The sequence below is a fragment of the Falco biarmicus genome, chromosome 9 (genome assembly GCF_023638135.1).
Source record: "Falco biarmicus isolate bFalBia1 chromosome 9, bFalBia1.pri, whole genome shotgun sequence".
NCBI lineage: Eukaryota > Metazoa > Chordata > Aves > Falconiformes > Falconidae > Falco > Falco biarmicus.
Genome location: NC_079296.1, coordinates 51,633,524 through 51,645,829, shown reverse-complemented (window position 1 = coordinate 51,645,829; position 12,306 = coordinate 51,633,524). Strand labels below are relative to the sequence as shown.

The window sequence follows — 12,306 nt, the reverse complement described above, 5'->3', positions numbered from 1 at the left end:
TCAACAACTGCTCTAGAGGACTACTGGTTATGCACAATCTGTTTATATGCATGAATATAAAATTTAATCATCCTGGACTGACTTTACGGTACAAACACGCCTCTAAGCCAAAACTCTCCTCCATGTCACTACCTATTGAAACCAGGAAGGTATTAGGGGAAAAAAATCAATTCTTCTGCCCTTTTTAAATATGAGAGGAGAGTCAGGGCATTACCTTCTCCATACCTGTATACACATTACAATGGGAATGTCCAGTGTAAAAGCTACGTTGCTTTGACTCCACTCAGAACATAGGAAACAGCATTTTATTTCTCCTTATACTCTTCTTTTAGCTGAATACAGACAAGGCATAGTTCAAGTACAAATGAAGATTTGGCTTTTGTAGATTACAGGGGATTTTGCTGTAAATCAGATAACAGACCGCTAGAAAGATCAGCCTACCAAAGATTGATCTGGATATTGTAGTAGCGCACTAGTGCTGTGATCAATAGGACCCTGCTGTGCAGAGGCAGAATTGTCTCTTTGTTCCTATCTGTTGCTAATAAATACAGGAATGACTGCAAACTCCAGTCATTCTTGTATTGGAAGAAATGGAAATTTTTCTGGTTGAAATTCACGGACTTTTCATCCTAGAGGATTTATTACTTTTTTCCATCCTCTCTGATAACAGCAGCAGAAATAATAAATGTTCTGTAGCTGAAAAGGTAAGATTTTTGAACACTGGTGCATCGGTTCTAGATAAGCCATTTATCCCAAACTCTGCGTATAAAAGAAAAGGAGAGCAGTAATCCCTCACCTCCTGAAATCCCAGAGTGTTACCTTGGTGGGTTTTTTTTTTTGCTTCTGTGTGCTAGGCTTTTTAAATTATCTGTTGAATCTAGATTTGCATGTCACTTTTTCAGCCAAGTGTTGACGTGACTTTGCCAAGTGGGATTTCCATTGCTAGCAGTCTTACAAGCTTTATTACACTAAACACAATTTGCAGTCTTTCTAAGTTATGAAAAAATAACTTAGTTACTCTTTGTCTTTTTCAAGGAGTAACTGGGTGACCTCTTACAGAGTATTGGTGAGCAATGACAGTCATGCATGGACTGCTGTCAGAAATGAATCTGGAGATGTGGTGAGTATCACAAAACACGTTTTATGAAGAAAGGCAGAGATGGAAAAGCGGGGGCTGTCCTCGTGCAGTTTTGATTTGCCAGATTAGCCAGTGTAAGACTACAAGGCCACCTTTCTCAGTAGTCCCACTAATTTTAAGAGTGAATCATGTAATACAGAGAGGGACCTGCAACACCCTGTATGACAGATCTGCACGTGTCTGCCTATGGATGTGAACGCCACCCTGGCAGTAGTCTTTGTCCATGATGAGAGATGTTTCTTGTTGCATGGCCTGTGCAAAGGTTAGCAGCAGTCTGCTAATCCCTGAGGACATCTCATGCCTGTGAGGTGTCTATTGCCAGAGAGAGGGTGTGGAGCTCCAGCTCCTTTGCCCCTCTCTGAGGGACATGGGGAGACTGCGCTATTTGCAGAGCAGTTCTGGCCTGAGCCACCATCAGCCTGGGGCTGTACCAGGTGACTGTATTTGTCTCTATTACCAAAAGTGCTAGGAGACTTTTTGAAGAACTGATCTTGCCATTTTCATATGTTTGGCCTGCATAGATTTTTGAAGGAAACAGTGAGAAAGAGATCCCAGTTCTCAATATGTTGCCGGTGCCGCTGGTTGCACGTTATATCCGTATAAACCCTCGGTCCTGGTTTGAAGAAGGTAGCATCTGTATGAGGCTGGAAATCTTAGGGTGTCCTTTGCCAGGTAAGAGTCTTTCTCAATTGATGTTAACATGGCTGCTTGTGCCAAGACTCAGAAATTTTATTTCCTTTGGATATCTTTGCTTTTGATGTAATACCTGTCTTTAGTGAGAGTTATGCAAAAAAAAACAACCCCAAATGCATCTATTTAGATACATTGACAGCATCAAGATAACTCTTCAAATGCGACCTCATAGTATTATTATAGCTTTATTAATAAAACCAGATTGCGTGGACGATCTAACAAGATTTTCTCTGTTATTTGGGCTGAAATGCAATTAATCTTACTGAGTGCACATGCACTGGGGAGGGAACAGGATTAGGTATTGGGACAGTCACTTGCAGATGTCTTAAGCTTCTTATGATTATGTAGTCTGATGTTTAAATATTTTTTTTTTATTTCATTGTACAGGCCATAGGACTTCCCTGAATTAATTTGAAGGCAAATACTGTGACTGAACTAGTGCTTATCTTGTAGGGGGGAGGAGGGGAGTTGGGCATGTACATAATTTCTAGCCAGTTTCAAGAGTTATCAAAGCCATCATGATCCCTGGTAAGTCTCAGGTGAAGGTGAATGGTCCTACCCTTGGTAAAGCTTGTGGAAGAGACACAACCTGATGTTTAGCACAAGCCTCCAGTGTTGGCTGTTTCTCTTTTGAGTGTGAAACACAATTAGGGTTTTGCCAAACAGAGTGTACAAAATGAAATCTTATACAGGCCAGTTAAAAAGAAAACCAAAAAAACAAAAATCCCCAAACGTTCGGCATTCAGTACTGCAGATTATGGCAAAGCCATGTTTCTGTTAAGAACATCGTAAATAGTCTCATGGTAGATTTGTGCCTTCATATGTGTATGTATGTATATATAAATAGTTGCAAAACTGTTTGTTCAAACCTTTTCTAAGTTGCCCAGTACTCATTTCACATCTCTCATCTGCTTTTTTTTCTTTTTTTCACTCTCATTGATTGTAAATTCTGGCATCTTGGGGATAGCTCTTTCTTTTTTTTGCAGGGGGCTATGAATAGTATTTTCAGAAATACTAGAGCCAGAAAAAGCGCTGCCTTTCCAGAGCCTATCCTTACTGCTTTAACTGTTCCTGCTGCTGTTCGGAGACTTGCTGCCTCCAATTCCACTGTTGATGTAGGGTCTTCACATGACAAGCAGAGGTAGCCTGATTTTTGTCTTTTAGATGTTTAAATACTCATGGAATAAAAAACCAAGCAACCAACCAAAAAAAACCCCAACCCAACACCAGTCTGGGGCGTGGAAGGGACAACTCTCTGACAAAGAGAAGCATGGGGCAAGTGTCATGAAGCTTAGCCTGTAGGTGTGTTACCATGAAGCAGGGAACGCCAGCAGCACTTGGACAACTGCTTTTCCGTGGGTGACAAATACATCCTGCACCTGAATGGCACTGACCAAGGGTGTCCTCTGTATGTAAATATTCATGTTTTCAGTAGGATTCTGATTTCTTTCAACTGTGGATCTAGAAAAATTCGGCTCTGTGGGTTGCTTGTTTCCCATTGTACCTTTTACCCTGGAGGGACAATTCCAGAGCCAATATTTCCCCATGGCTCTTGAAAGGACTGGTGGGCTGTGGGAGAGCAGTGATCTATCCCAAATTCCTGTGTGGGTTTGCAGAGGATCTGGTTTCTATAACACAGGGTGTGAGGCTGAAGGAAAAGCGTAGCTTTCTTCAGCACCATGACTTCACTGTCATGCAGGACATGCATAGAGGTCTCCAGGGAGTAACAGAGCTGACACTCAAACCATTTTGGAAAGCAATTTGAAGGTAAATTCTCACAATCTTTTTGTATTCCACAAAACTATACTTAAAGAGGGAGGAGCAAAAATGTTGGTATTTGGAAAGGTGATTTTTATTAAGTGCAGCAGTTACACTAGATTCTTACTGGGTATACACCCATACAGGGCCAAATTCTGCTTTGTGGTGTTAGCATTTGTCACCCTTCAGCTTCAGGGGGCTGTATCAGCAGGTGAAGGTGCTACCAAGGTAAGAACTTTATTTGCACTTCCACCACTGCTGCAACGAGAGCTGTTACAGCTTCTTGCACGTCTTGGGTTAACATAGAAACAGCATCAGTGCTTCTTCCTGATAATCATTTATTGAGTTAATTGCCTGCAGTGACTGACTCAGTTTATTCCTGGAAGAAAATACCAGAAGTATTCATTGAGAAACACAATGGGAATGGGGTGTGTTTATTCAAAATGTAATTGGACTGAAAGAACTAATAGGTTTTGATAAGCTGCTGACCCGTCTTTTTAGCTCATAAAGAACTGACATTTCTTTCTTCTAGTTCATTTTATTCATTGCACGCAAGGCTCTCAAAACAAAGCTGTTCCTCAGGTTGCTGAGGCCCTTTCATGCACGTTTTCTTCCTGTAGGACATGACTTATTTTTTGCAGTTCCCTCTAACTGGATTCCTTACCCTTTATTGGCATCATCTTATTCATATCCAAGTTAGGTAACCAACTGGTTTGGCCGTGGCTCCAGCATCTTTGATAGCACTGCTCTAGTACACCGATTGACTGTGCGACTAGAAACCAAGGTTCTTTTCTGACCGAGTTTCCTCCTAAGTAAAACTGAGCAAGTCTCCTAAATTCATCAAAATCAGGAGGTAGGGATCTGTCAGTTCACACATCTATATCCTTTCTGAAGACCCATAAAAGAAACTATGTGATGCTCAGTTTCCTTGAAAACCCACTGTGGTTTTGATTATATTTGCACCCTGAGTGTGTACATACAAGAGATCAAGTTGTCTGGAGGAGCAGTTTGGTCATGTTTTAGAGCATCCACGCACCCTGTCCTCCTGAGGCAATGACAATGCATGGGCAGATGGGGCGTAGGGAAATACTCCAGGACAAAAGGGGAGATAGAAGGAAAGTATGTAATTTTTCATGACTGAACTTCTTTGCATGTCTTTTAAACTTGTAATGTTCGGTTTCATGTCTTTATTAAACCATGAATAAGTTAAGAATTTGCATTCAGTCTGTACTCTATATCAGCTTTCCATCACGAGGCTCACGAGGGAGGGTAAGAAAGGAATACCAGATAAAGAAGAAATCTGAATAAGATGTTAATATTCCAGAAAAGCCTGTTAGCACTGGCAGAATGTGATGGAAATGGTTCGAGGCAGCTAGGACTCATTCCTGTTGTTAGTGCTCTGTTAATAAAACCTGCTGCATATGCTACGTGCACTAAAAGTTGGACAAACCGTGAGAAAGCATTATTTAGATAATTGGAACAGAGAAATTACCAATTATATAAGTGGTATTAGATAAGATGACTGTAATTTGTATCACTTAAATGCTTATCTATTATTCATAACATTTTTGTGTATTGTAGGCTAGTTTTGACAAACAATCTTTTCTAGACTATTACAGTAGCTCTACAAAAAAAAAAAAAAAAAAAAAAAAAAAGCTGTGTTATCCAACTATGTCAATACGATCTTTCAGGGAACAGAAGTGATTTGCTGTTTCACCAAGGAAAAAATGTTTAGCTGTGGAGGAAAGCTGCCAGAAAATCCTACCTATAGGAGAGGATCAGTGCTGCCATTTCTTACTGGGAAAAAAAGGGGACAAAAGCAGCAGCATTTAATTCCCTTCCCGGCTTCCAAAACTGTTGGTATTTACATAAATGCAGACTGACACACACAATCTTTTGCAGTTGCCTCAGAGGGATGGATGTACTTTCCTTGCCTGTTCTTTTTCAAATCTAAGGAAAATCAGAAAGAAACTGCATATGATCAAAAGTACCCCAAGATAGGAGACAGAAAATTAGCTGAGCTCTTCATGCATTTATTTATACTGTAGAGTATTCAAGGCAATAGGCAATTATTTTAATGGAATAAATTTGTGATGAATTTTAATTTTTAATAATTCTTATATAGAAAACTATCATTGGTATCATGATTATGCCATCACTTTCAACCCAAGATGATAAATTAACTTTACTCTGTAGCAGAACACTATGTTTTGCAGTGGATGCATCATTCAGTCCTATTTTCACTGCTTGTTTCTTATTGCCAGGCTCCCTGCTTAAGTCTAGAAGTGTGCTCATTTGGTATAAAACTAACTTTCTACAAGTATCTTTCATTATAAGTGATCATGTATACAGCAGTACTAAATTCAGCAAACTACTTGTGAGAGTAGATTTTTGCTTAGACTGACAGTCTGTCCTTGTGTTTTGCTTTTATCATTGCAAAGCTAAACTTAATCTTGGGCAATTTAAAATTTTTGGGAGTTTGCCTGGGCAAAGGCAGAATAAAAATGAGACCAAATTCAATAATTCACCCAAGAAAGGCCAATGTATTATGTTTCCCCATACTCATTAAGACAGATGTGTACCATCCCCCAGCAATGCAGTGGGTGTCGTTAAAAGGTTTTTTCTATTTTATTTGTAAAATGAAATGTATACTATTCTGAATGGTCCTCAGAATTACCATTATTATCAGAGTCAAACTGTAGGAAATCATTAGAAAGATCAAATGTTGGTAGAAAACCTTTTAGAAGCAGCTACTGCAGGTTAAGAGGTTGAGTTTTCTATTATTATTATTCATTATGCTTAATGGGAACTAGTTGTTTGGTATTTGACTATACATCAATGCATATAGGAAAGAATCCATCTACAGCTGAAGCTTATTATTTCATCAGTGATTTAATGTGTGATGTTAATGCTCATGACTGCCATGGAACAGATCCTGTGGAATAAAAACTTAGAATCAGCTGATATATCTGCCAGCAGATTTTTTTTCAAGATTACACATGTTCTCTCTGGCATGTTCAGTTCTGTGAAGACTAGTCAAATCCACTTGTGTGACATGGAAATGAAAAAAACCCAGTCATTTGTAAAATGGCACATTGAAGTTTTTAAGGCAGTCCGAAGGATTTAGACTGGAATATTCTTTTTATCAAAAACTTGCCTAAATCACTTGGATTGACTTAATTATCTCATCCATTTGGAGCATCATGTGAGCATCACTTGAGCTTCCAAGCTCCATCAGTACAATACCATACAACTCATTGTAGGACCCCTGTGAGAATGAAGCACAAAAATCCTGTTTGGAATGGATGCAAGTTTTACTTACTAAACGAGAGCATTTTGATAATATTGTTTGGTGAGTGTTGATTTCATCTTCAAGTCATTGCAAAGCTCACTTCATACCTTTCCAGTGCCAGTTAAAAGAATACTGAAAACCAAAGGAGGGGGAAGAAAAAAAAAAAAAAAAAAAAAAAAATGACCAGCACAGATGCCTTCTATATGTCAAACTGCTGAGCAATTGGTCCTTTCTGGTATTTTTTATGGGCAATCCCCAGAGCTCTCATGCTGGAAAGTCGTTGGGTATTTTAGAGCTTCTTAGACACTTGTCCATTTATATAAAGACTATACTTATGAAGGTAACAAGACACCTTTACCTGCAAACTTAATTAACTCAACCGGTAATGTAAAGATAAATTAGTGGTCGAAAAAGCTAAGATATTACTTTATATAAAAGACAGTGCCACAGTTTTGCAGGACCTTTTCTGCTTGGAAGAAAGACTGTCTGAGATGTTGCCATGAATAAATGAGTATATTTCAATTCTAGTTCTTCTGTGATTTGAGTTTCTTAGTCTCTTATTCTCTGCTTTATTAAAGAGAATTATTTTTGCCAAAGTGGACCTAACCAGCTGTGCACAAGATTTGTATGCCTTTCTACATTTAAGCTTTTAATTTTCTAATCTGTATTCCTGCTGCAGCAGAAATCCAGTGATCCAAGCAGACTTACAGTAGAGCCTGGCAAAACACTAGCGCTAATTCTCTACAGACCTGTCAAATTGGGCAGGTTTTGAGGAAGGACCAGAGACACAATCATTCTCACTGTACCATTTCTTTGTTTCCACCAACTCTACAGCATTCACAGTCATTCCCATGACAATAATGTTTGATGTATGGAAGAAGTGCCAGACTTTGAAAGGAATGGGATTAAAGTATTAAGAACAAATATCGTTTGCTGTATATTTTGGCTCGTGGTGATAGAGAAAGCCTTCAACATCCTGGCAGTTTTATGATGTTTATATTTTTACAATTGTGAAGATATTCTGTATGGCATTAAACACATTCTCTCTTTCTAGAAGAAGCGGGATTTTTTAAAGATTTCCATTTTTCAGTCATCAATATATTAATGTTTAGTTTCTACAAATTAAACAAAGAAATCTTGTTTCCTTACCTCATCAAGTTCAAATTCAAATCCCTTTCTAGGTGACCTTCTGATAGAATAAGTTCCCACTGGAAAGGACAGACTGCATTGAACAGCCAGGTTTTGCTGAAGCAAGATGGTTTTTGACATTTTTCAGTCGTATTAGTACAACAGCGTTCAACTGACCTTCCAGTATTTATGCCGGGATTTTTTTTATTATTATTTTTAATTTTTAATGGCAGAATTTTTTAATTCTTCTGGGAAACCTTAGGGAATGGAAGGGGAAACAAGCATGTGAATAAGTGTTAGAGAACATGAGTAAGTGAAGCTTAATGGAACTTGCATGTTTCATATCATAAATAACTTAAATAGTTCAAATTTTGCTTTCCTTCCACATAAAAACAACCCTCAAAACCAACTCCCAAATACTTCTAGAATGTTATAGGAAGAACAAGATTGAGAATTTAGAGGGTTTTAATGTTAGAAATATGAAGCTTAAAAGTTTTAAGTTATAAGGTATTTTTAAGTGTTACGGGGTTTCTATAATTTCATGAAGCGTTTGTTGTTGCAGGATAGCATCTACACATTCTTCCTATTAATAATTATGCTTTTTTCCCAAAAAACAAATTATAAGTGCTAGGTGATACTGTTTCAAAATATCATTTTTTCTGCTCTAGAGACAATGGATTTTGGCTGTGTTGCAATTAGACAAGATAATACTTGGATTGATAATTGGATTATTATTGGCTTACATATTTGGAATTTTCCCAATAATTTTAATCCAACTGAAGATGATTTTGTGCTAAGGGAGACAATTTTTCATAACAGCCTGACAACCACTGGTGTAACAAATGATTACTTAAAAATCCAGACATCCCAGATATGGCAAATTAAGGAATTTTCTGATGTTTTCCAAATAGTTTATTTCTACATCATAACAGATTAGGCTAGGAGCACAGATATCAGGAAATATAAAACTGAACCTGAACTGTTTTAGCCTGTTTTCTGGTGGGTTTTTTTCCAGGTGAATAACCTGGAAAGTCAAGGAAACAAAACATTTTCTTCTGCCACATATTTTCCTTTGATTCATCAAAGCACACAAACTATACATTATATATGTATAGAAATTAATATGCTAATTCTAAAGTGACAAACACCAACTTCCACACAAAAATGTTTGGGAAAATAATGAAAATGATTGGGAATGTTTAATATGCACAGTAGAACCTTTCTGTATTTTGCAAACATGGGCTCTGAAAACACTCATCAAGAAAACTAAAAGGTAATTCCTTGCAATAGTAAATTAATCAAGTAGACGCAAAACATTTGCTGGGGCTTTTTTCTCTGATATGATTTCCCCACCCTGCTCTCTTATCTTGCATGACTCATGGTTTTCCAGTGTCTTTCACCCTCCTCTGTACCCTAAGGATGCCCTTCTGCTTTTCTGTTGGGAGTTTAGCTGTTTGTGCAGAGTAGCTGTCTAGCAAGCTGATGCCTGCTGCCTCCTCGTTTCTATTTGGATCTATGGGAGCTGATTTGTGCAGTAATTAGAAGTATTTCAAATGTGTTGTTTCTATGAGTTTTGCTTTTGAAAACCTGTTTTAAATACATATAGGATGGTGGAATTCAGATTTCCACATTCCTTGCATGCATTATGGCTAAGCATCTTTATATTTGAAATTCATAAGCATGTGAAAATTCTTTTATTTATTTTCTCAGACCCAAATAATTATTACCACAGAAGAAATGAAATGACAACCACAGATAATCTGGACTTTAAGCATCACAACTACAAGGAAATGAGGCAGGTAGGCAAAGAGGCTGGTGTGTGACCTCCTGGATGAAGGGTGGATGGGTGCAGGTTTTTGAGTTCTTATAGCATCTGAATTCTACCCATTAACAATATTACTAAGTGATGTCTGCAACCTATTTAAAAAAAATTTTTTTTTCTGGTTTTAATCTATTTAAAGCCCAAAGTCTTAATTTGTACATCATCTAACCTTTAACAGGTGACACTACATGGCAGAGGGAGTATTTACACGTAACTTGCCATCATTTTTCTTGTAGGTTTATTTGAGTGGTGAATGTTGCAGCAGTTTTTCCATTCAGATCTGACCCTGCCTTAGCCATCAGAATTCTCCTATATTTCAGTATCTCTGGATAATCAGAATAAACTCTAGGGAGTCCAATTCTGTATTCACAGTTGTGAAAATCAGCAAAAAATCACCAAAAACACTAGGAAAAAAAAATCCTCTTAGTATAATTTTAAACCTACCAGCCTTGTTACTCTTGTTCCTTTAACTCCAAATAGGCAACATTGTTGTTTTTGTTATTGTTCTTAATCTTGCTTCATATCACCACAGACATAGGTGTGGGTTGTCCTAAAGAAGGCTTTCTGCCCACTTTCTCTTCAGCTATAAGGATAATACGTTTGGACTTGAAGTGTGTGAATCATTTGCTGTGTGCTGGATTTTCAGCATATTTATACTGCATGAATCACCATTCATTTTTATTGAGCAATTGTGTACTGAGTCACACATTTATTTCAGTAGAGATTTCATGGCCTATATTTCTTAGCACAAAGATTAGACAAGTAGAAACTCAATTGGCATAATTACTGTCAAGAATAATAAAATAAAGTGTATTTTAGATTTTCGTTGCAGAAAGGCAGGTTGATCACGTTAGAAATATCTTTGGGGGGAAAAAAACACCACAGCTTTAAAACAGAATGTTTTTCTAATTTTCATACAAGTAGAAAATTTGTGACTGTGGATGACAGCTGGTCAGCTGTCAACTGTCTTTGTGCTCTCCCAAATTCTCTGTGTCAAAATAGTGTATTTAGAGCTCATTGTATTCTAAGTGGGTTCTGCTGCTGGTACACAGAAGATTGTAGGTTGGGTTGCAATAAGTCTTATATCCCAAAAGCTACCCTTAGAACTTCATAATTTCTTTCATAAGCGTAAAATGGAGCGATAATTGTCAAGATCCAGAGTCAACTTATTTTTTTAAAAAAAATACTGTGCACTGTTGTCAGTTTTGCTAGCTACTTCACTGCCAGCCATCTTAGAAAAACAATTCTCTCTGAAGAAACTGATCACAAACACTGGAGGAGGAGAGGGTGTTCCCTGGGCCATGTTTTGGAAGCGTTATATTACATTGCAATATGTCAAGTATTTGTGAGAAGGAGGGATTTTCCTTAGTGTCAGCTTATTTTAACAGAACTCTCTGTTTAGGAAGATGAAATTTATAGTACCAATTTTTTCTCTTAAAAAAAACCATTCAAGATTCTTTCTTCAGTCAATGTGAACAACTTGCTGTGTCTTGAATGCAGAAGTCAGGATTGTCTTAGAGTCCAAAATATTTACATGATGTATTTGTGCTGAATAGGAAGCTGTTAAAATGGATGTTAGATAGCCCCAGAAATAGTTTGACATGGACACTGGAGTACAACCTTGTCTTTGAAACAACAAACCCAGATTATATTTTTCTTAGTAACGTTAATTTTGAAATCCATTTAACTGGATGTCGCTCATGCCGTTGGACAAGCCAGACTCCAAGCACCCCTGAAGTCTTGTGTTGCTCTTCATGGTCAGCTGTGTTTATGGACTAGATTTAATGGTAATACAGAATATTGAAGATCACTTGTATCTGTATCGAAGGGTGAAACAACCGAATGTAGAAAACCAGAGCGGTGCCCAGCAAATATCCTAGGCTGCATGCAATGCCAGCTCGACATCTCTATCTGATAGCCTCCAAGCTCAAGGAGGAGGTAGTTTCAGGTTTGGGTGGCAGCAGAACAAGAAACACAGAGATCCTGGTAGCATTAGGTTAACAGTTGGACTCAACGACCTGAAGAGTCTTCTCCAACCTAAATGGTTCTGTGATCTCCGCAGAGGATCAGAAATAGCCCTAAACTGAAAGGCATTGACGGAGAGTCCCTTTGCCACCTCAAAGTGTAGATGTCACTTAGACCTACAGTTAATACACCTTTTCTGCAAAATGGAGGAATTGGACCTTCAGAAACCAGTTTTGCAGGGTTTCTTCAAAGGCTGCATGCAGTCTTGTTCCAGGGCACTAATAGGGTAAATAATTGGTAGTGACAAACAAATAGGAACTGTCAAATAAGAACTGTTAGTGAACGTAATTGTGGAAGTGTTTTACAGTCCTGCTGGTTGTTAATAAAGCCCTGACTGACTGTTATCATCAATTGTCTTTGACAGTTTGTACAAAGCACAAAGAAAACACTGTGACATTTCAGGTGACCTATTGTGCCGTTTGTAGGAAATGGGTATGAGAAAAGCAAATA

At 37.9% G+C, this 12,306-nt stretch overlaps 1 protein-coding gene across 1 annotated transcript in view; it reads left to right on the top strand.

Annotated features, from left to right (window-relative positions):
• The window catches only part of CPXM2 (carboxypeptidase X, M14 family member 2), a 79,210-nt gene that overhangs the window by 47,152 nt on the left and 19,752 nt on the right, over nt 1-12,306 (top strand). The window contains exons 4-6 of the mRNA XM_056351975.1: nt 1,036-1,120; nt 1,660-1,810; nt 9,720-9,808. Coding sequence (XP_056207950.1) covers nt 1,036-1,120; nt 1,660-1,810; nt 9,720-9,808 — 325 coding nt within the window. The remainder of the gene's footprint in view (nt 1-1,035; nt 1,121-1,659; nt 1,811-9,719; nt 9,809-12,306) is intronic.